Raw genomic sequence first — 24,546 nt, forward strand, 5'->3', positions numbered from 1 at the left:
GTCAGTTGATACTATATGTCAGTTTTTAGAATATTATTACACATTCTTGAAATTTTCAAATTTTGATCAATTTTGGCACCGGTTACTAACCACTGAATATTCCAGTACCTTTCAGAATCTGATGCTTTTTAAAATGTCTTGGTACTTTCTAGAATGTTCAGGTGCCTTCTAGAATCTTCCAATGGCTGCTATGTTCCAGTGCATCGTAGAATGCTCTAGAATGCTCTGACACATGCAGAATATCTGTTTTTTTGCTAATAAATGGCTTTTTATAATCTCTCAGTATAGTCTTCCTTATATGTGTAAGCTAAAATTCTCACAAATTCTTGAAATATTTCATTAAAACGGCGAAAGCAAGATTCTGTGACTAAAAGTGACATTCTAGAAGAACTAGTGGTATTTTTGTAATCAGTAAACATTCATCATCATCAACACAAAAATCAACATAACTAAAAACTTTGACAAATTCTGTTGCATTGTGTAATCGGAGCGTTGCAGCGGGAAAGGGCAGTGTGAGCGACTCACTGTCTTCTCCAGAATATCCGATCTCAGGCTCGGGTTCGGGGCCCTCCCCCAGGTCATTGACCGCCTGCACTTTGATCTCAAATGGTATGAAGGTGCCTGCTTCCATGACGATGAAAGGCGGAGAGGAGGTGTAGTTATGGTGCCACTGCGGCCCCTGGCCAATTGACTGCCTCCACATCACTTTATACTGGAACCCGGGGCCATTGAAGTTCTGCTGATCCATCTCCTGTAGGCCCAGGGGACAGAAGATATTATTGTACACTGTGGAGTAGAGGCACACACACATTAAACATAGAGAGAGTTGTGGTTTAATGTGACCTCTGTTGAAACCAGTGGCCCTGGGAGTCGACTGGGATTAAAGGAAACAAGTTGAAGGCTACGAGCCACAGGGCGCGAACCCACCTCCCACATGATCACCAAGGTGCCAGGCTCAGTTGACTCACTCCTCACGTCCTCAGGATTCATGTCTGGTGCTACAAAAGGGGATTATTTAAGATCAGTGTGGAGTAGAGGGCTGTGTTTTTCTACAGAATTAACTATATCTTGGCTGTGGTTGAACAAATATGGAAAAAACTGCTTGTATTTCAGCAAAACAATTGACACACAGTGGTAGGTCTCGCAAACGATCAAGAGAGGTCTTGCAGCCGTGCATATAATGCTCAGGACAGATCATCTGCAGCATAAAAAAGTAATACCTACCCCTGTTTTACTGCGCCTAGAAAGGGTCCCAGTGATGAGGAAAAACAACCTGCTTGGTTCCAGTTCCCATCTCTCAGCATTATATCTACATATATAGGTGATGACAATGATTTTACCCGTTCATACAGTGGGTACTTTTTACTGGGGCAATTTGATGATGTAAGTACCTTGCTCAAAAGTGCTACAGTTGGAGGAAGAATTCAAACCTGGGTCTGTTGAGTGCAAGGTGGTAACTCTGCCTTCAACATCGCCTGCTGCCCCTTTATATGACTGTTGGTTGGTTGCTCTGACTTCACACATTGTGAAAACCCTAAAAAGGCTGGTCTGGGCACACCTCAAACCCCTGCTCTGGACTGCAACGGAGCCTCTGCAGTTTGCCCACCAAGATCACCCAGCAGTGGTGTGTCGAACGTGGCCCTGAGTTGCACACGGGGCCCCTTTGAGGGACGATCGTGGCTCCTTTCCTGTTCACCTCAGAGTTTAGGTTCAGCATTGAGTCATGTCATCTGCAGAAGTAGTACGGCGAAGTAACAGTTGGGTGTATCAGGGACAGACAGGAGGATGAGCACAGAGGGATGGTAAATGGCCCCGTTGAGCGGTGCAAATGGAACCAACCGACCGACTAACCAACCAACTTTGCGAGCATGTCATGATAGAGTTCGGCGGTGTACGGCGAGGCCTCACCAGCAGGGGGGGTGCTGTGCAAGGCGGAGGGACTGCTGGGTTTGCTCTTTCCCAGCTCGTTGATGGCTGTGACTCGGAAGCTGTAGGTGCCGAAGGGCCGAAGCGGGGCGGTGACGTGATTAACTTCTCCAGTGACGCGTGCAACCTCTATCCATTCACCCTTCCCAAACTGCTGCTCCTCGTATTCGACCACAAACTCTGCAAAGAGAGAGAGCGGCCAGGAGAGAGGGGGGGAGCACGTTCACCGTCCATTCCTGAAATCGCACGAGAGAGGAAGATGCCAAGCAAGACCCGCGTGGATGTTCTAGAGAAAATACCCAGAATGGGGCTGTTGTGGTCATCTTCAGGGCTCCAGCTGAGCATCAGGCTGCGATCTTTCGGCGCCGACAGTTGCAGGAGCGTGGGAGGGTCTGGTTTGTCTGTAGGGATGCCACAGAGACGGAAGGTCAGTTACACAGAGACATTCCAGCTATTACCAGAAAGCTCATCTCTCTCTATTAAAGCTCATTAGTATTGATTCAGTTGGCATACCTAATCCAAATCAATTAAATTAAATTTAATTTTAATGCAGCAGCATGTGGAATTTCAGTTTGGGGGTCACCGAATACCGAAGGAAATGTGACAGCGTCCATTTGTTTGGAGCCTGTCGTACCTATGATGGTAATGTAGCCGCTGGCATGAGCCATGTCCAGGCGGGTTATGACCTCACACGTGTACATCCCCTCGTCCTCCGACTGGACGTCAGAGACCGCAAGGGTGGAGCCATCCAGCGTGTACCTGAAATTATTAAGATGAATTTATGTTACGTCTCTTAGGAGATGCCTTTGTCGGTGGCGCGATGCAGAACGCGAGCCGATAACGTGCGGGAAGTGAAAGAACAATTAAAAAAGCGAACATGGCCGTGAAGAAGCCAACAATTCCATAAAGTTAGAGAAAATGAACACGTAAAATTATGCATGTCAAAATCCTTAATGACACCACAAATTATCTCACCCAAGAACCATAGTTTCAATAATTCACAAAACCACAAGAATGAAATATTTGATTGCGCAACATTTAAATCTTTAAATATAAGGCAACAGTTAGTGCGTGCGCAATCTAGAAACGCCGCAGTTTTTCATCAGTCCTCAAAAGATGAATAAAACAACACAATATGACACCGATAGATGAGAGCATGAACATGAAAGGTGAGCGCTGACAACGTTTCCCCTGGTGAGGGACGGCTGGAGCTTCTTAACTGCTCCATTCTCTAAGGGCCACGATGAACCCAGAACTCAGTCTCATCTGCGAGACTCTCGTTCTCAGGCTCCCACAGGGCAGTGTTTCCTCCAGCTGTCACTAGAAGCCGTGCCACGTTACCCTCCACGGGCGGGCGACGCTCATGCGAGCAGTGATGAGGCAGGTTGGGACATGATGGAACGAGGCAAGAGCGGCACAGTAAAAGGGAACAGCAGAAGAAAATATTCCCTGTGAATGTGACGATAATCTGTTGCCTGGCACAGATTCTGGGTAAAGGCTCAACAGAATGATTAAGGGTGTTTTTATATAACAGTTTTTAGAATAGGCATTTTAAAATATTGAACTGAGCAGCATTGTTAATAAACCGCCCCATATAGCGCACCTTTGTCCGAAGGCTGGAACACTTGGGCTGTTGTTATCCAATATTTACTCTGCGAGCAGTTAAGTGGGCTGCAGAAAGGACACTGGGTCTTACTTGTCATTATAGGGCGATTCAAAGATCTTCTTCCTGTTCATCCTCCACTGAATGACGGGGGGGTACAGTTTGGGGTCCACAACCGCTTGGCAGGTGAAGAAGCCCGACTTTCCCCTCTGGACTCGCAGGTATTCGGGCGGCGATATGATCGCTGTCTTGTCTGACGGAAAAAAGGACGGGAACACGTTCGCTTTCACATCTCCATTATGCAGGCCCCATCCCTCCACAGCTATTGTCACGCTGCAGACCTTGGCAACCAAGCGGACGGAACATATTTTCAGCAGAAGAAACAAAATGTAAAGATAGGACAGCTTTTGATTTAGTTGGCTGGTTGAGTGTGTGGTGGTGCTCAAGCCCATGTTTTTTTTTTTTTTTTTCTCCAAAGGTGAATAAAACAGCGGTGTTAAGAATGAGCGTGAGTAAAACATCCATGGAAAGAACATTTACAAAGCGAGAGAGAGAGAGAGAGAGAGAGAGAGAGAGAGAGAGAGAGCGAATAAGGACAGAGGCGCAGCGCTCACTCAGCACGTCCAGCTCGGCAGTGATGGACAGGTTGGCACCGGGCACCGAGCAGGTGTACAGGCCGGCATCCTCTTGCGCGATGCTCGCGATCTGCAGCGTCCCGTTGGCCAGCTGGGATACCCTGGGGTCACTCAGCAGTGTGTCCGAGCTCTCGCCCTCCCTGTGCGGTCACGCAATCAGCGGTCAGCCCCAGGCGGTTCAAACGTGCACCTGCCGACGAGCTGCCTGTGTATCTGTTAGCGCCCACACCTGGTTTGCGCCACACTTTTACTCAGACGTCACCCCTAGGGAGCCAAATGCTTCCCTTGGGCCGCGTCCCACGATCCAGCCTATCGGGGCACTTCCTGCGCGAGGCGGTACGGATCGGCAACCCCGTGTCTCGCTCACCACGTGATCTTTGGCTTGGGAGAGCCGAACGTTTCGCAGCTGAGCAGAGCCCTCTGTCCCTCCACCACTGTGTACACCTTAGCATCCTCCGTCAGCATCTGCGGCGGCAACTCTGCAAAGATCGGGGGCACACCCGGGCACATACTGTCATCCGTTTGCTCCAAAGACGCACTTTTCTGGCAAAATGCGGAAAAATCATTTCTGAGATCTTCGAAAAAAACAAAAGAATGTTGCTGATGTGGAGGCAGGAGACGTGAACCCATTCAGTTCCAGACAGGCATCCACTCACCGATGATATACACGTAGGTGTTGAACAATGCAGTGCCATGCTTGTTCGAGGCCAAACATTGATACACCGCGGTGTCTCCAGGCTGTACGTCTTCCATTACCATAGTCCCTCCCTCCGCACGGCGCCTGGGATCTGGGTCAACACCTGCAGGAATGGGACCGGTAGCCTTGCACATCTGCATAGCACCAGTGTTTCCACAGCACACTGTTCCATTACCATTAGTAAGGAGACCTACACCACAGGGTTCAAGAGGGCATTGCCAAACCCCGATGGGCCAGCAAGAAGGCAGTGTGTGTGTGTGTGTGTGTGTGTGTGTGTGTGTTTGAAGGCCTATAGCGCTGCTGATGACTGCACGCTTACTTGAGATGGGACTGCCGTTGAGGCTCCAGGTGATGGTGGGTGTGGGAATGCCATCTGCTTGGCAGTCCAGACGCACAGTCTCTCCTGGGGCGTAGAGCTGGCTTTCGGGGCTCTTTGTCCAGTAAGGAGCCGCTGTCATGCCAAACGGTATAATGTTATTCACAGCAACATTTTTGTCTCGATCATCATAATCATCTGGAAGCAGATGTTCTTGATTGCTGTACCTTTTTCCATCATCGACTGGTGTGGCATATCACACTGTATAGTCACCTAGTGGTGACATTTCTTTAATCCCATCCATCCATCCATCCATCCATCCATCCATCCATCCATCCATCCTCAGTAACCACTTGACTTGATCAGGGTCACAGTGATCATGAGCCTATCCAGGAATCACTGGGCACATGACGGCATTGAAGTGGATACACCCTGGACGGAACACCAGTCCATCTCAGGACAGCCACACATGCATACACTCATTCACCCACGCACACACTTATATATGGTTAATTTACCTTTTATTCCTGAAACTGTATCCAATGAATAGCCCACTAGGGCTTGTTTTAACATCTACATTTCTGAAAACGCAGAAAGGTAGGATGTGTGCCAGACAGCAGTGCGCAGTGGGCAGCGATGTGTACAATGTGGCGCTGACGCATACCCTCCACAGTGACCGTGTAGGTGTGCACCACAACGCCCTGGCTGTTCGAAGCCATGCACTGGTACTCCCCACTGTCGGTCTCAGAGATGTTGGTGAAGCGCAGTACTCGCTCAAAGTTCTGCCTGGATGTCCGCGACTCAGACAGGACCCCGTCCCTCCTGACCCACTGGATTGTGGGAGTGGGGCTAAGGAGACACAGAGCGCACAGTGTGGAGATGGGTGGACCCAACAGTTCCACAGCATTCTCCATAGCAGTAAAGAGGAAAAGCCCCACACACGCATCTGCTACGCCAGCCATGAAAGACAGCCTCACGCACAAGCTCTCAGCGCAGACACAAAGCCCCACTCACAGGCCCTCTGGGATACACTCCAGCTCCAGAGTGCTGCCGCGAAGCGCCAGATAGGAGCTGTGAGCACCAGAGGGATGCATCATCTGGGGCCTCCGGTTCCGCAGCACTGAGTTTGCTGGAGAGAGAGTGAGGGATGGGGGCGGGGAACAAGTGAGACCCAACAATAGTTAGGGCGCGGCATCCATCACGCAGGTGCCCCCGCGATCTGTCACGCATCGCTTGGCGCTCACTCCGCGTGCCGCTCCCTTTCCGCCGCGAGCTCGGGCCACAGGGTTCCGGCCACAGTCACGCCTCATTGAGTGCCAATGGACCAGATGCGCGAGACCGGTAAACAGGCACTCACAGGTGGTCACAGTGAGGGAGATGGGCTCCTTGGGGAGGATGGTCCTGGCACTGATGTACTGGGCGTGGCAGGTGTAGTCGTCCCGGCCATCGCTGGCGAACACGTTGGCAAAGTAGAGGTTCCCATCTCGACCCTGCGTAACCCGCTCGCTCTGCTCAAAGTGCCGAAGATCTGCAGCGGATAATGGGATACGAGAATCACGCGGGGGGAAATGAACATATATTCCGCTGAACTTCCCGACTCGCAGAGCACCTTGGACCAGGAGAGATAGAGAGTCTAGGACGGATCGGGCCAAGCAAGAGCAGGCATTAGCAGAGATGAAATACGGGAAATGGGAACGATTCACGGCCCGTTCGCAGTTGCTTTTAACGACGGAAACGCTGAACCTGGCAGAGAAACGCAGGCAGAGAAAGCCGGTGATGCGTCGTGAGACGTGGCGATCGGACAGACTAAGAGACGCCTCGAGAAGTCGACCGGGAGACCGGCGGCCGGCGAGGGACTCACTTCTGTCCATCCAGTGGATGAAGGGGGCCACCGTGCTGCTGGGGGGGTTGCACTTCAACACCACGCTCTCGCCTTCCTCAACTTTCCTCGTCACCTTCTTTTCTTTGACGTATTTCGGGGTATCTGACAGCGAAGGGAGCAGACAGGAGCACAGCAGGGCTGGTTAGCTGCTCAGAAGGCAAGACGTACCGTGTACGCGAGGAGAGATGAACTGACACATCCGACACATCCCGACCGCATTCACCGACTCGTTTGGACCGGCTCCGATTTTTATGAAATTATACTTCACTGAAACATGTATTCTACAAAAATCTCGTTTTTTTCCCCCCACACATAGCACAGTTAAAAAAAAGAGGGATGCGTTAACTGGCTGGAGAAACTCTGAGCCCAAAACACACTCTTTTTTTCCCCCACTTGGTCTCACTTATTGATCCCACTGGAACTTAGTTGCTAAAACGGCTGCATGACATCACCTCAGCTCTGTTTCTGGGGTAACTGTTGTCAGGGAAACAGGAGGAGGTCCAGAAGGAAAAGACGCAGGTATATCTATATACTTAATTAAACAGCCAGAATAATAGTAGTTGGTGCAAGTGTGGGTTTTTTTTTTAAAAAAAAAAAAAAAAAAAATACAAAAAATAAAAGTTACATTTTGTCGATGCAATAAGAAACGTGTTTTCAACCACATTTCATTTGCAAAAAGTAAGCTTTAACAGACTAATTATTAAATCATGGCTCAGTGCACTAATTCACAGAACCCTTGTGGAAACTGACAACAAAGTTCATAAAGAGTTTGCTCCATCTGCTGCAAAATGAAGTTGAAATGTTGTTTCCCATGTATAAAACATTCTGAATCCTCAATTCAACACTTTATAAAATCTTAATGACGCCGAACACTGCGGGAACAATGGGGTACTTGGAAGCGTTTTTCTAATTCTGCTGCGAAAAACCATCGGACAACGAGCCTCCCAAAAGTCACCGCGATGCCAAAAAGGGCACGCGTGTGTCGGGACAACACCTGACTCATGCAAAATGAGAACATTTACACTTAACCGGTGCTGTTCTCCAAAGCAACTTATAGTGTTAAAGTACCTACTATGATTTACCCAGCTGGGTAATTTTACTGGAGCAATTTAGGCTAAGTACCTTGCTCAAGGGCACTACAGCTGGAGGTGGGATTCAAACCAGCATCCTTTGGGTCCAAGCACAGCACTTCTAACCACTACGCTACCAGCTGTCAGCCTACATCTCCACCAAATTGTTTCAAAAATGGTTCACAATGGAAAGAAATCCTTCCTTCTCTAAATGGTTCCGCAAACACAACATATACAGTCTACGGAGCGCGTGTCCGATATGAGCGGAGAAAACACCACGAAACATGAACGGAAAAGACGTGAAAACTCGTAGTGGGGTTTTCTCAGTGTGCAAAGCAAAACCTTTTAATAAAATGCGAAGAGAACATTGCAAATGATGCCAAAAACAGATTAAATGTCTCTAACTTGTTTAAAGCCTTGTTTCATCAAATATTCCCAGAATGCACCACACTTCTTGATGGCAGAATAAGTGATAATCATAAGAGAGAAAAGAATTTAAAAAAAAAAAAATCAAGGAAACTTGGACATGCTGACATTAATTCCATAGATCCCCAATAATCGGTTTGAGAGCCTTTGTAAGTTAAAATAAATTTAAATGTATTCCGAGCGGAGAGCTTACTGTCTGATCCGCGGCACTATTATAAAAAGGAGGTACAGTATCTTTTGAACTTAGCCTAATAACTTACTTTCTATTATTATCTGAACCTCATTAGAGACCGCGGTGCCGAGGCCGTTGTAGGCGTAGCAGCTGTATTTGCCCTGATATTCGCCAATGGGGTCGTTGCCAGACGCAGAGAAGGATCCAGAATCTGCTGACGTCGACAGTTGGGGGTCACTTGTGGGGTCGAACTCCTCTCCATCCTTGACCCAGCGAAAACTGAGAGAACACGAGGGAGCCGGAGCAGACGCAGGGAGAAAGAAAACACGTTGGTTACTTCGTTTTAGCTGTGGATACTACACGCCACGCTACAGTCCTCATCCTCGCACTTCTCGCCATGGAGCATCGCCCACCTCCCCCGAAAACACGACGTGAGCGCACCAACTCGGGAGGCGTGACGCACATATCGTGTGACGCGCCACACGTGTACCGCACACCTCCTTCCGCTCTACGGCCTGCAGTCTCCATTGGGTGACACAACACATTTAGAGAGATGTGGGACCGTTTCCAATCACAGCTACAGCTCTGCGGGCGCCCAGCTGACCGGTGTTGACCGGGAGCAACTAGGCGGAGAGGACCCCCGCATCTCACCCACCCGAGGCAGCGAAAGCCAACTTGGACTCCTAAGCGCTGCTCTTTGCTGTTGGACAGTGTGACAAAGCAGAGGCTCCTCGGTCAAACATTTTTATCAATAACAGGGGCAAAGTTCATTTCATCTGTGAAAACAGCAGCTTTTGGACAAAGCAAAAAAAAAAAAGCCGTTGCTCTGAAGTCATAGACCTGCTGTTCTCGAGCGATCAGCACTCCGCCCGCGAGGGAAAAGTGTGACGAAGGCGGAAATCCTGCATTGTGTAGAGGGTCGGTGTGTGAGGAGGGCAGTGCGAGGGAGGGGAGGGTACGGTAAAAGCACCAGGTGAGATAGGAGGGGCAGGAAGCACACCTGGGGGCAGGGTTCCCAGAGGCTTCGCAGGTGAGGCTGATGTCATCGGCAGTGAAGGCAGTGACGGACACAGGCTGCACTGTGATCTCGGGGGGCTGCTTGACTGCACGGAGGAAGGAGAAAAGGGAGTCTGTGACCAAGGACGAGGCGACAGGACACCATACTCTAGTCCAGCCAATGAGATGGAATGAGAAACCTAAAATGAAGATTAACCACAGAGCAAAACAGGTCCTCTCGAAGAGGGTAAAGAGCACGGTAACCACTTTCGACAGAATGTCCGCTTTACTCTCCTACGTCCCTCCGAGCTGCAGCGCTCCTGACGCCGCGAACGAGGAGTCCAGCTGGACCTCCAACGCCGGCTTCAGCAGAAGCTTCTCAGCAGCTCGTTCCCAAAAATCTTGATGGTGGGACAGGTCGGACAGGACCGCCCCCAAAAGCAGCGAAAGCGATCAAGGACTCGCTTTCTTTGTGTCGAACTGATGGAAAATGCGTCCGAGCCACCGAGAAGGCTTCCCTCGGCAGCGGAGGGAGACAAAGAGCTGGGGAGGGAGCGCGCGACACACCGAGGCCTGATGGGAGATGAAGGGCAAATACAGGGGTGATGTACGTGTGGAAGAGTGAGGGACGGCGAAGGTGAGCGGTGCTCAGAGAGAGAGAGAGAGAAGCGTCAAGGACCTACGCACTGACTCACAGCCCTGTACAAATATACACGAGTGCTCAATTTCCCAATATTATTGCTCAGACCACTGAGGTCCATGCGTTCCCTCTCATGTGTAGCAATATTAGCCCGGTCATTCTGGTCTCTTCTCTGTGTACATTCGCGGGGGGGTGTGTTTGCATTCGAGCGAGCGAGACGCTCCGTGTTGTCTTCACCAGGGTGAGCAGGGTCTGCCAAGGAGGCTGTGGTGCGGTGTGAAGGAAGGGGCGTCGCCGGTCACGCACGCGCAGGGGAGCGGACGGGGCGCCGCAGGAACATCTCAATCCGAGCGCAGGCGAAGGGGCCAGAAGACGCCAGATGGAGGAGGGCTGCGAGGGAGCCAGGAACAGAGAGACGAGGAGCCCGGGGGGGGCCGAGGCGGAGGGAGGAACGGAGGGAGACGGTCCGATGGAGGCGTCCTCCAGAATGGAGATACGACGCCGCCGTTCGCCACTGATCAAATTTGCTCCTGCGCTGCAGGCGCTCCTGCATTATTGGAATTGCACGAGTGCGAATATTTCTCTAATATGTGCTCCCACTGGGACGCTGTGTCTACCGCCTGCTGAAAAACTGTTTTTTTCCCCTTTCTCTTTGCCCCTTCCCCAGTGTCGACGAGATGGACAAAATAATAGGAACAACACATGCGAAGGGACTCGTGATTTCAGGTATTTTCCGTTACATGCAGAGTGAGCCAAGTGAGTCAGATGTATTTTTTTAATGCCAGCTGACTATCTGCGGGCTATAAATGAGGACTGAAAACGTTTCCAAAGCGAAACGAGGCTGCTTTCAGGGATCGGAAGATGCGACAGCGAGTGCGAGAAGTGCAGGTGTCACAGAAACTGAAAACGATTTAACGTGGGAGCAGGACGGCGCCAACGCTGCGGGAACTCTTTCCAACAAGGAAAAAGTGCATCGGAAAAGAGGTGTTTGTAACTCAGAGCTCCTGGACTGGGAGTGATGGACGCTGGTTCTAAAATGAAGAAAAAATGCCCGAAACATTAGACCTCGGCAACCCCATCACGCGGAGCCTGGCGTCAATGTTAGGGCTGACGTTAAGAAAGCTCTCGTATCCAAGGCCGGCGTGCAGCGATGCATCGTTTCCGGAGACGAACACAAACCCCCCGGCAGCGGGAGAAGTAAGAGGGTTTGACAGGTTTATGTTTGAACGATGCCAAAGGTCACCTTCAACCCGCATCCTCAGACGCAAGTGGTTACACACGGCTCTGGATCTGTAATGATAGCGGCAACCGTCTCGTGGAAGTCTAGGGTCTAGAGACTCGTCCGCGTGGAGGAATTGCAGACCACCGAGGAATATGAAGCTATTTTAGGTAACCAGGTGCAGCCTACGGTACAAACACTATTTCCCTCACATTCCCCCACGGTAACAATTCGACACACGCTTCTTAATGGCTTCAAGGGTGGACGAGCACCAGGATGTGGTAAAAGACCTTCCTTGACCTCCAGAATCTCCAACTCTAGACATGATTCCATTTTAAAGGAATATTCTGGAGAAGACAGTTCGGAGAAGCGTTTTTATCGCCTTCAACCCTTAAAGATGGTTCACCGTGTCATTACCGCAAAGCAGTAGTTGTTCGGTGTTATTTTTACTTATTTATGTGTTTTCTTGCAGTTATTTTGTGTATCACCCAACACACTGGCTGATGTTAGCGAGGAGAGGAAATAAATCACAACGTGTGGACTATTCACAGCGGCGTTCGGAAGAACCACTGTGAAATATTACGGTGAGACTCATTATTTGTCGTGAAAGGAAGTACCGTTGAGCGAGGAGACGGAGGTGGGAGAGTAAAGTTTCAGTGGAACAAGGAGAAGGAGGAGAATGAGAGGAATTACTTACATTCGCCCACTTGGTCTGTTCGTTAGTCGAGTATGTCGGGGAGCAGGAAGGCAGAATTAAGGGGGAAAAATGAGTTAGCGAAAAAATACAAAGATACAAACACAAAAGTACAGTCGCACACAAAAAACATTTGCAAAGTCATCGACGCTCGGTGAAAATCCCATTTACTGCAATTCCATTTCCCAGAGCCTTCCCTATCGCTAATATTCAATTCAGTTTATTTTTACAGAGCACTTGAACAAAGACATGGAGCAGAGGAAGACAGTTGACTACAGAATATCGTAATACATTATCGATGCTTTTATAAAGCTATAAGTTTGCATACTGGCCACAGAGGAAAGGAACAAAAACTCCCCGCTGAAAGTCAAGGGAGAACAAAAAAAAAAACCTCTGGGGGTCCAAGTCCATTTACAGGTAATAATGCATTGACGTGACCTTATGAGAACTCCATTTCCCAGTTCGCCGAGGTACGTCTCGTGTCGACTGATACCGTCTAGAGTGCACGAGCGACACTTTGGTGGAGTTATACTGTATCGAGTATGGAGAAAACAATAAGCGCTGACGTTTGGTGCAAATTACATATCCGGCACATGATTAAGATCATACAAACACAGCATAATCTGAGGAAATACGAGCACAACAGGTGGAGCAACGAAGATCCCGGCTGGTGTTACCATCGCCGCAATAACGAGATCAGTTTGATCCATAACTGGTCCATGACAGGTATTCGGAACTGCCTGCTCCATCTCTCCACCGGGCTAACAAATTCACCGGCAGCTTGGTTATTGATTGTACCGAGGCTGTGTTTGTCAGGGAAAAGGTCACAGCTTTTCAATCACGCAGCTGCATTGTCTGTAACCCCTGAACTCTGACCCCCTCAGCCACGGGGGAGCTCAAAGGTGTGCGTGTGTGTGCGAGCGTGTGTGTGCTGAACGCGTGCGACGATGACAGCTACAGGGACGGAAGGAACGTACAAGAGGAGCGGATTCACATTACGCAGCTCAGACTGCACTATGGTATATTGAAAGACTTTACACTGTTGTCCTGCAGCAGATGAATATGGATATAGGATTATTTAGGAAGCGTGCGGCTTAAGTACCAAAAGCACGTGAGTCGAAATGCCGGCAAAACCAGGTACTCACATCCAGCAGGGATTCTTATGGCAGCTTGGCCGGGTCCCAGAGCGACAGTCAGGAGCAGGAGAGCGAGGCGCGGCGGGAGAGGGCGGCAGCGCCCCCTTCTGCCGAACCGCTGACGGTGCGTGGAAGGCATGGCTCACTGTTCCATCAAGGTTGCGCACCTGCTGAAAGGCACAGGCACGCACGACCGGCTGTGCGGTTTCTCCGGGGAACGGGCAGCACCTGGTCCGCGGCCTTGGGCGTCCGCGCCTCGGTTCCCCCCGCAGTGCGGAGCGTCGGCAGATTCCCGCAGGGACAAAGTGTGTCCAGCATGCAGGGTCCCTCCCTGGCCTCTCGCTCGCTGGCGCTGCTCGGGTGCACGCCCTCCTGCTGTCTCCACTCACGCTGGAAGAGAAAAGAAAGGGGAAATGAGGGAGAGGGGGGAGGGGCCACCGAAGGGCGGTGCGGGTGGGAGAAGAGAGGAGGGTAGAGGAGGGTAGGGTAGGGTAGGGTAGGGGGCGGGGCACGGCACGGCACGGCACACAGGGCGGAGGAAGCGGTCCGCTGGGCCAACGTGGGGCTCAGGGTGGCCCGGGCCGCTCGAAGCCCAACAGAGAAGCGCAACAATGAGTAGTGAGAGGGGAACGGCGCACCATAAAGACCGCAGACACAACGAGTAAGAACGAAGTCAGGAGCGTGGTAAGCAAAGTAAGGATGAGCTGCGTCAGACAGGGCCACCGAATTCGATGCCCAAACGGAAGAGAAGGCGGATGTCAGGGAGGAAAAGGAGCGGACGCTGTTGAAGGAGGCAGCTGGTGCAGAGCCACGGAGGTACGATAACAGAGTAACTGCAGTATTTACTGTACATCGCTTGTTATATTTACATGGTCTGGACGCTGCGCTAACGGAAGGTCTTCTGCTGCACAGCGTATTTGGCAAAGCCGGTTAAACGGGTCATGAGAAGAAGCGCAAAGACACGTTCCGCAATTTTTCCCCGGAACTACCGCTGCTGCAGAGTTACCACGGTGCTTTCTATCAGTGTGGGACTACAATGTAAAAACAGAGTATTATCAATTATTTACAACCGTCCACTGGGGAAGCGAGAAGGCGGCGGACACATGAAAGAGAGATGCGCTCCGGATTCAAAGCGCTCGATTCGCACCTCGATTCAGCGGGAGCTCTGCCAGCGAACCGCGGTAAACTGGCGAGGCCGGCCGCACGACCTTGAACAGCAAGGGGAAGGTGGAACGGGCGGAGTGTGAAACACACACACACACACACACACACACACACACACACACACACACACACACACACCGCTTCCTCCCAAAGCGCCCTCTTGCTTTACACCGCTTTCACTCCCTTCACTGCTGGCGTCACCGACACACCGTCGCGTACACGGCAACGCAGGAGATCACAGAGTGCGTGAGATCTCGGACGGCTCATAAACGAGGAGATGTGCTGAAAAATCAAAGAGCGGAACAGTGGGGGGAAACATAATTAGAGCTCCAAATAAGTGTTGCATCAGCGGCGGCAAACAGCGCCGCAGACCTGTTGGGGTGAGGACGGTTTTGGGGGGGGAGGGTGGCGCACGGCCCGGGGAGCGGCCGGCGGATGATGGAACGTGACAGCCGCGTCACTGATACCCTCCTCTGTTTAACGACACTCTCGCTCTCCCGATCGATAGATTAATTCTGTCCCATCCTCTCCCGGCCCCCTCCTCGGTCACGCGCGCTGCAGGATATTAGCACCGGCCGATAAGCGGATCTCTCGGGAGGGGGTCGCCGGCTAATTGCTGCCTCGGACGTACCTGGTCGGCCGTTTTCAATTGCGAACGGGCCGAGATGAAGAGAGGAGCCCGAAAGGCGGTGGGCGGAGCTTCGGGGGAGCAGTGCCGCAGCCAGACGTGGCGTTCCCTGCACCGTGTGTGTGTGTGTGTGACACCCGGGGAGGGGATTACAGCGAGCATGAGGACAAGTAGAGCCCCTAGATTAGCACAAGTGTTACTAGTCGAAGCTGTGGGACCGCCGTCGGCATCACACCCCGCCGCGCCCCGCCCTCCCCACCCGCAGTCTCCGTGCCGCCCTGCCAAACAAGATCGTACCCTCTTCTCTCCGTCCAGCGCGTCCCAGCCGGGAGGCCAAGCGAGCAATGAGCAGATACATGTTGAGAGGAATCAAGAGTGTAGGAGAGAAAGGGCGATAGGAAACAAGAGCCCTCGCTCACAGGGAGACAGAGTATAACTGACACCCACATTTAACAAGCTCTGGTGCCAGACACACCCTGGCAGAACACAATGGCAGTGTTGCGGAAACACAATATGGTCGGGTTCTGGAATGGCGTTTGTAGTCGGTGGGCAGAAAAAAAAAAAAAAAAACAACGAAAAACCCGAGTCTGAACTTAACGTGGTCATGTTGTACAGACTAAAGTGTAATTTGTTTAATGTCATACGGTTTTCTGGTTGTGTGTGTGTGTGTGTGTGTTTGTCCTGTCATCCCAGTTCCCTGAATAATTTATGTCTCCAGCTGAGAGGATGTGCCAGAGACTGGGGAGGGGGGTAACAAAGGGGTACACGGTGGAAGAATAAATGGCTGGGGGCCCCTCCGTCGCCCCCCAACTTTCCCGAGTGCGTGCGTGTCAGGGACAGAGCGAGCGGGAGACGGCAGGAGGGAACACGCGGCTTCGGGGGGGGGACGAGGAGGACGGACAAAACCGGGCGGGTCTCGACAGAGGAACGTGATTCCACACGGATGGTGGGAAGCGAGAGGAGAGGGGACGAGCGACAGGGGGTGGTGCGGAGGGGCCTCTAAATCACAGACCCCCTGCAGACTTAATTATTTATAGCCATCCCCTCCCGCTCTGTACAGTTTGCCCTAAATTCACCCAGATCCATTATTCATATTCACAACCACTCACCACATATCTGGGGTTTAACCACAACCTGTCTCGCCCCACACCCCCCACGCGTCCCTATCGCGCTCTGCCTCCTCGTTTCCCCCTGACCGCCCCACTTCCCCGCTTACGAGCCTCACGTCGTGACATAACCGCTCGAGCTAAAGCCTGTAAGAGCGGTGCAGAAAATGCTGGATCACCGCCAACTTGCGGAATATTTCAAACTGCACGAGTCACTAAATGGCGATCGAGCATTGGCGTTTACCATGGTAATACTGATAGGTGGCTGTCGTTTTGTATTATCATTTAAAATTACGATTATTTGCGGTATTGCTCAAATATACCGCATTGTTCCTCCATTGGCAATGGACAGTGTAAATATAGTGAGGTTACGCCCATCATCTTGGTCCCGATGGTTCATACTTTGGTGTTAGTTTGTACCGTGTCTCAGTTTTTAGAGAAATATTCTTGAAATGAGCAAATTCGGGCGAATTTTGGCTCCGGGGTTCAAGCACTGAATATTCCAGTGCCTTTCAGGATCTGTTGCTTTCTGGAGTGTTCCGGTGCTTCTGGAATCTTCCAATGGCTGTACACTATCACTCCAGTGATAGTTTTGTAATTAACTAACTAATGATAATTAATGCAAAAATTGCATTGTAGTTAATGGGCCTGTTGCTAAGGGATCTACTGGATCAGAAGATCAGAAGAATTATGTATGCAGCACATCCGGTGGCATCAGGACAGGAGACAAAAGGCTTTCTGATTGGCGACAAACGTCATCGCACATATTTCCGTATCGCTGACGCAAACCTCGACAGGAGGGGATGAAGAAGGGGGTCGCGGTGGGAGCGTCGAGGCTACGTTCATCCATAATAGTCCATTTAAGTGGCTCGTCTCAATGTACGCCGTTGCCCATCCGGTACTCGCCGAGGCCTCGCTGTTGGATTCGCTTCGTTGGAAACCTTAATTGTTCCCGTTTGCGTGGAAGGTTTTCGCTGCGGCCCACTTTTAACAAAGGACACGCAAACGCTACGGCTTTCGTTGCCGGACCAACGCCCTAAACCTTGACCCGGCCCTTTCAAATTCTGCTCCCCGGCGCCTTCCCCGTATTCCTCTACCCACAATGCATCGCCGCATCTTCTCTCCGCAGCAGTTTGCAGCAAATCGGTCGTCCCCCATCCTTTCCGCCCACTCCATATTGATCAGCTCACGTCTCCAGCCTGCTCTTTTCCGTCCTTCCCGGAGCCGTACGCCCAAGCTGCCCTTCCTCCTCATCGCGCTCCTCATTCCCCCCCCGACTGCTCCTCAGCGCTCCTCCAGCCGCGTGAAACCGCAGGACACCCGTTCCCCACGCCCCCATTCTATTTTCCTCTCCCTGGCAGCGCAAGTCCCTGCATGTCCCATTACGCTTGTCCCGCTCACCACCCCCTGCAGCCGCGGGCGGGACGAACCGCACCGCACGTCTGAATAAGTCCCGCTAGTGCTGCCTACAGCAGGTGAGGACTCCTCCCGCAGCAGCCTTTAGCAGCTCACCTGTAGCCCTCGCTGCTCAGACCAACACACACCCTTCCGCACCACGTGCGCTGGGGATGCCCAGGAAACACACGCCCCGTCTAGGCTCGTCCCCCTCCGGCTCTCCGAAAGCCTTTCTCTGGGCGTCTCTTATTTGGTGTCGTGTGTTAATATCACAGCGACAAAAAAAGCTGAAAAAACAAAGGTGGTCACTGGGGGCAACCGCCCACTCCACTCTCCTCCTCGGTGTTTCCATGACAACAGGGTTTTCTCCGCATCCCCCCACACAGTGCACATGAATTCAGATGCGCGCGCGCGCGCGCACACACACGCACACACACACACACACACACACACACACACACACACACACACACACACACACACACACACACACACACACAACCTCGCACTCACACATGCACCTACTCTTAATTACCCAGTATGCACACGCACGCACACACACACACACACACACGCGCACAGAAACAGCAGTGCATAGAAACAAACACACCTCCCTGTACCTGTGAACTTTTAGTTTTCATTCTGAATTTTCAAAAAGGTTTAAATTTTCAAGAATTCCTCTGAAGCCGAGTCGAGGCTATGTGTTTTTCTTTAGACTTTCTTTCCTTTTTAAAGAGGACACTCGATCCTGTGGTCTTTTGCTGATTTCCATCCTCTCTCTATCCCCCCTACGAGCCGCCGTGGGCCGATGCAGAGGCAGCAACAGTCAGGTGTATTTATTTATTGATGTTTTCGCCCTGTGGACATAATAAAGACACACTGAGAAAGAAGTGCTGAATAATTCAAGCGGAGGTGGCACCTTGTTAACGGGGGGAGGGGACCGGAAAGAGCGCTTGGCAACAGGGTGTGTGGATGAGGAGGAGGAAGAGCGCAGGTCAGAGATCGTAGAGGTTTGGCAGGGCATTGACGTCCATCTCTGGGAGAAGGAGGTGAGAAGCAAAACAAGGGTGAGGTCAGCAGGGATCCCTGGCTCCATGTGGGTGGGTAGGACACGCACCGAAGCTCACTGTCAGAGCACCGGTGCACGATGACCGCGTTTACCACGCTGCTGCGTCGAGCGGTTAGCCCGCAGCGCTGATGAGCGGAACCAGGAGCTAGTTACCATGTTCACTGTCACGTGAAGCCTGGAAGCCCCTCAAACAGAACAGCAGGTGAAGCTTGAGTTCATCAAAATCAGCAAGGGATCCTACTTCTCACGTTTCTTATTTTCGGGTTCCGAACAAAAGACTGGAAGCTCGGGCTGTAATTCTGAGGGCAGAGGAGAACACACACCAACCACTTGTCCCAAGTGGGGTTGCAGTGAACCAGCATCACAGGGCATCAGGCTGGAGGGGGAGGGGACGCACCCAGGACAGGACGCCAGTCCATCGCAAGGCACCCCAAGCGGGACTCAAACCCCCAACCCACCAGTGAGCAGGACCAAGCCAAACCTGCTGCGCCACCACACCCCAACGGAGAAGCTCTTTTAAAACAAAAATTGTACAGTGTCACAAAATGTTTCAAAGTTCCCATGTCGATTTTTGCGTTGATCATGATTAGTGGAAGTTGACTGATGGCAAAAAAAAACCACTAGTTCTAATAGACTGTGTAGAGTGTCACTTGGTGGTACTTTGCAGCCATTGGAAGATTCTTGAAGGCACCAGAATGTTCTAGAAGGTACCAAAAAGCATCGGATCCGAAAAGATACGGAATGCTCGATGCTTGGAACCCAGTGCCAAAACTGCCAAAAATTTGCTCATTTCAAGGATGTGGAATATTTTTCTAGAAATGGACATACAGTACAAGCTAATGCCAAAAGTGCGTTTCATCTAACAAAAGTGAATGGAAATGGCAAAAAAAAAAAAAAAAAAAAAAAAAAACAATAAAATGTGTTACATTGCGTTATTTTCCAATATTTATTCTCAGCAATAAAAATGAATGAAAAACATAGAATAAAGAGACCAGAAATGAAAAGCAGACAATAAACACAGCATTTACAACATGTTAAAAAAAAAGAAAAAATTGTGAATGTATCATGGAAAAGACACGTCGCTAAACAGCCATAAAACGCACCCTTGGTTCACCTGGGAAAGCCGTGCACCTTCACATGCAGGACATCCCTCGAAAAAATGCACGCCTGTGAGCCACGGCACTGCGTATGTGCAATAAAGCAGGGAGAGAAAGAGAGGAAGGCGCGGTAAACGTGTCTCGAGACGTTATGACGACTCGAACCTGGGATATCAGGCGGAGCAAATAAGCACAATCATAACATCGTGAAATTAAGCGTAAAAGCGATTACGAATGACCTTCTCTCTCCGCCCCAGCCTGCCCCGCTCCCTCCGCACTGTTTGTCTGTATTGCTCTGCGTTGACCTTCATCCTCCTTTCTCCCGAGAACCCCCCCACGGTGCGTGTTCAATCCGGCACAGGCCCCGCCCACCGCTCCATGTGTGTTCTATGCGCGCTGTCACATGGATGCTTACGTGTGAAGACCGGGTCCCTGGGGGGGGCTCTCTCAGGAAGGATAGGGATACCAGAAGCAGGCATGACTCCACCCTTCCCATGGTGCCCCTGGACCCCACCCACCTGGTGCTGCTCTTAGGAGACAGACCTGCGCGGCGCCCACGAGAGATGATGCGACATGCATCTCGCTGATCGCTCAACAGGGTTCGAGGAGTGTGACTCACAGGTGTTGGGGGAAGGAGGAGCCCCTCGGGGGGCCCCAGAGAAGCGCGTCTCCGGAGGCAGCTCTGCAGCGATGTTATTGCCGAAGCCTCGACCTTCTCAACCTCTCACCCCGCCCGAGGGCTCTGGGCGTCCGTCACTGTGACGGCGGTCTCCGGAGAGCCCGCTGCCGTCACACGCACATCTAAATACAAGACTTATCGCCATTATCGCTCTAATTACGCGGTCGCCGATGTGATTCAGCCGCGCTATTCACGGCCCCGTAGAGCTGGTGCCGTCGTTTGTTTATTCATCATCTTGGCGGAAACCTTCCTTGAGAGCCGAGTCCCCTGCTGTTCGGACGTGACGTCCCACCAACCGTGCTTTAGGGACAGGATCGAGGACTCGCCAACTCGGTGCCTTTGCCGGGACATCGTGCGAGAAAACGGGGATGTGTGACAGTCCTCGTCGGCCCTCTCGATACCCTCTCCCGCGTTCTTTATTCGCGGCGACACGAGGGTACTCCGATCTGGGTCGCCTGCAGCAAATATGCAGAGGGCCGAAGACCCGATATGAAGATAGAGACCATTCTGTGGACACACGCTAAGTTAATGGCTAGAGACCAGCGTGTGGTCACCACGGTCATTTCAGGCTCAGCCACGAGACTCGGGGGGGGGGGGGGGGTCCCAGAATGTCCCCCTCCCCACTCGAACGAACGACATTTAGGTTCAGCTGAAAGGCTGCATTGTTTAGGTACCCTTTGCCGCTGCCAGACCCGTCAAGGCCATTTCGTCTAGCAGTCAGATGGCACTAATGCGCCTTCACGGGGTCATTCACCTGGTGCACCTCCTGGGGTTCCGCATGTAGGGGCATGGGTTTCGTGCCTCGTGTTGGAGTGCGACACACGAGTTTGGCCACGGACAAAAAGAGCAGCGTTGAGCCGCTTGCGAAAGGTCATTTTCTTCTTCTTCTGTAATCAATTTTGGAGAAATTAGTGACATTTTAGTCCCTGGTTGAGGGCTTGTTGCGAAAAAACGTTACGCCCCCATCGTCTTGCGTCGGTCTCGCCAGTCGACGAGCAGTGTGTCTGTGGAGCGTCTGGCTGTGACCGTGGTCTCCTTTCCCAACAGCGATACCTTGGGTTCACGCTACATATTCCAGGCCAGCGACTGGTGCCTCTGTCCTCCGTACAACCCTGGTTACACCAACGTGACCTGGGGCAACTGGTACTGTAGCGGTTAGAGCTGCTACCTTCGATCCCAAAGGCCAGAGGTCCGAGTCCCTATCCGTAGTAGCCTTGAGCAAGGTACTCACTCTAAAATCACCCAGCTATATAAACGGGTGAATAACTAAATTTCTTTGGCGAAAAGTGTCAGATAGATGAGTAAATACGGTGAAAGGAATAAAGTACATGAGCTGTGAACCCACCCCAAGCTGCTTGGAGAGCGGAAGAGAGGCTTTCTCACTGCTGTCCCCAAAACTGCCCCAAATGTCCTCCTCGCTCCTTCTCCGCTGGTTTGTTTTCAAGTCCTAATTTGTGCGGAAAGACCAGAAGAACGGCGCGTAACGTGACGGAGCGCAGCGGGAGGAAGGGGAATGAACCCCTCCTCCGAGGCGAGCGAGATACGGCGGCGCCCGGCGCTCGGGTTAATGAGGGCCACGGCGTCCACGGCTCGCGGATCACAGCGAGACACGGACGCCTCGGAAGCCGACACGTCTCGTCACAACGCAACGCACACTTGCGCAAACGAGGCCCGCGGGCAGCGTCGGACACCCCGTTTATCTCGGGCGCCGGCGACTGATGACAAAACGCGTTCGCGAGGCGGCGCCGCCGAGGGTCCCTCAGATGTCGCGGTCTGTCTCAACCCGCAACAAGCCGCTCAGGCGCATTTTCCTCCTCTCCGTCTTCCTCTCCGGAGTCAAAAGCTCCCAGCATCCAATGAGATGGAAATTATGTGCATCTGTTTAGCTTCGGTAATTCGCCCATAAGCTTCTTGATCTCGAGTGTCATACACACTCCGGCTTCGGAGCGCATCAAGTGTTTGAGATAATCAGGTGTTCGGCGATTCCGACACGCTGTCCTTCGTTTGGATCCCGGGCACGCGCCGCGCAGGGTCACCGCTACGCACGCGCTGCAGTAAACGCGGTACGGCCGAACGACGGAAGGCACTCGGTTCCCTGAGAAACGTTCATCGGCGACCGCGTTTGAATAACCAAAGGCGCGGGCGGAGCGCTCGGACGGGCCTCTGCGTTTCCGCTCAGGTGAAGAGGGCGCAGTTACACGCCATCCCAGCCTCAGACAGCCCAACACACACACACACACACACACACACACACACACACACACACACACACACACACACACACACACACAGAGAGACGTTCCTTTCTTCCATAATCCCTTGTAGACTCTAGGTAAATGGCAGCGTGTAAGTAACTGAGTGACAGGCGGAGTGTGTTTAGAGGGATCTGACTGCCATTCAAACAGGCTTCAGAGGAGAGAGGAGCGGCGCGTTGAGCACACTGGGGATGGCTGAGGAACGCCAAAAGCGCTTTGAATGAGCGAGTGCGCACTGAGAGCGCTAAAGGCGCCAGAGTCAGTCTGCTGCCAAATATCTATGTGCCTTCATCAGCACGCTGGCGCGCGCACATCGCATGGCGTGTTTCGGAGCGTGTGCTGTGTATGTTGGCGCGTGTCAGCGCGCGCCCTGGGTATCGGCGTATGTATATGCACGCGCTGGTGAGCGCATGTAAGGTGTGCGGACCGCCCTCGCCGCCTCCTTTCGTTCCCCCATCACCATGGCAACCCCCCGACTCCAGCAGCACGCAGCAATATTTCTCCCCTCCCCCCTCACCATCCCCCAAAGCCCTCACCACCTCTCAGCCTCCCTCTTTCTCTCTACACATCTGTCGCTCCTGCCTTCATCCCCCTTTCCTTTCTCTCCCTCTCATCCTTCCCTCCAAATGTTATCAGTGGCAAAAATGTTTCGTATTGAAAAAGGGCCGTCGGCCCCCGTCTCCATCTCCGTCTCCGTCTCCCTCCTCCTGCTCCCTCCTTCCTCTCGAGGTCCTCATTAGGACGACTGCACCCCGGCCTCCCTCCGCTCTCACAGCTCCATCGCTGCCTCCCTTCTCCGCCTCCATCTTCCCTCCGCTCCGCTCGCTTGCGCGCACACCCGCCCGAAGTCCATATTCCGACAGCCGCGGCTCTGAAGAGTTGTGCCTTCCTCCGTTTACTCAACACCTCAGCAGACACCGCCCTTTAGAGCTACGCGCGCGGCGGTTTCTGCGCCGCGTCCTCCAGACGTTGATTTAGAGGCAGGACCAAGGACTCGACAACTCATTCTGCCTGGGGTTCGGTTGCTGTCTTACGAACGGTGTCTTTCGCCTCCGGTAGCGTTTGTAGCAAAGTGCTGTCGTGGTGAAAAGACGGTGGGTCTCTCAAAAAGGCTACGGGTGTGAGCACGTGCGGCGAAATCGCACACCTGTTTGGAGATGTGAACCTTAAGGCCCTCGGGAGTTAACGACGTTACCGAGCCACGATCGCGGAGCTCATCCGGGGCGGTTCGGTTCGGCTTCGCCGGGTTTCCGCGGCGCCACCGTTCAGCTACGCGCTTCGGCGTTTCGTGGCAGATTTATGGCACGTCACCCTGAGTCGGAGGGCGCCGCAATCTGCCTGCCGCAGGGCTTCGCTCCGGCGGCAGCCAATCGGAAGGCCATAAAAGCGGCCATGTGGACTTCCCGGAGCGTCTCGCCAGCTCATTGAGATGAAGATGCGGCGACGAGATAAATCTCGATCTCCGGCGCCGGCGGCCGCGCCCGGGACCCGTTACGTCACCACGCAAGCGGCGCCGCTCTTGACTAAAGCAAGGGCACCGTTCGTGGAACGACGCGCGTCAAACCTTTAAACGCTCATTCGAACTAGTTTAGCGGATGAAATTCGCTCTCCTCCGTCTCCCCGCTTATCTGCGGAGCCGTCCATCTGGGAGGGAGAACGCCTTCCAGCTCCGCCGTCGGCGCTGGCGTCGGCCCTCGTTTCGGCGGCACGCGGCGCCCCTGTCTGTCTCGCGTTGCTGCGG

General features: G+C 52.4%; 1 protein-coding gene across 3 annotated transcripts in view; it reads right to left on the reverse strand.

The window, feature by feature from the left end:
- l1cama (L1 cell adhesion molecule, paralog a) overlaps positions 1-24,546 on the reverse strand; it is a 41,362-nt gene that overhangs the window by 10,040 nt on the left and 6,776 nt on the right. For 2 of the 3 annotated variants that reach the window (XM_029246201.1, XM_018760518.2), the window contains exons 2-19: positions 13,422-13,802; positions 12,280-12,294; positions 9,728-9,830; positions 8,816-9,006; positions 7,039-7,161; positions 6,535-6,705; positions 6,192-6,306; positions 5,842-6,026; positions 5,181-5,312; positions 4,821-4,964; positions 4,532-4,643; positions 4,144-4,304; positions 3,623-3,782; positions 2,561-2,685; positions 2,226-2,327; positions 1,909-2,106; positions 928-998; positions 526-751 (exon numbers count right to left, since the gene is read on the reverse strand). In XM_029246201.1, coding sequence (XP_029102034.1) covers positions 526-751; positions 928-998; positions 1,909-2,106; positions 2,226-2,327; positions 2,561-2,685; positions 3,623-3,782; positions 4,144-4,304; positions 4,532-4,643; positions 4,821-4,964; positions 5,181-5,312; positions 5,842-6,026; positions 6,192-6,306; positions 6,535-6,705; positions 7,039-7,161; positions 8,816-9,006; positions 9,728-9,830; positions 12,280-12,294; positions 13,422-13,551 — 2,464 coding nt within the window. In that variant the 5' untranslated portion in view covers positions 13,552-13,802. Of the gene's footprint in view, positions 1-525; positions 752-927; positions 999-1,908; positions 2,107-2,225; positions 2,328-2,560; positions 2,686-3,622; positions 3,783-4,143; positions 4,305-4,531; positions 4,644-4,820; positions 4,965-5,180; positions 5,313-5,841; positions 6,027-6,191; positions 6,307-6,534; positions 6,706-7,038; positions 7,162-8,815; positions 9,007-9,727; positions 9,831-12,279; positions 12,295-13,421; positions 13,803-15,207; positions 15,253-24,546 lie in introns of those variants that run through there. The other variant, XM_029246200.1, reaches the window with a different exon arrangement.

The sequence above is a fragment of the Scleropages formosus genome, chromosome 19 (assembly GCF_900964775.1).
Source record: "Scleropages formosus chromosome 19, fSclFor1.1, whole genome shotgun sequence".
In the NCBI taxonomy this organism is placed as follows: domain Eukaryota; kingdom Metazoa; phylum Chordata; class Actinopteri; order Osteoglossiformes; family Osteoglossidae; genus Scleropages; species Scleropages formosus.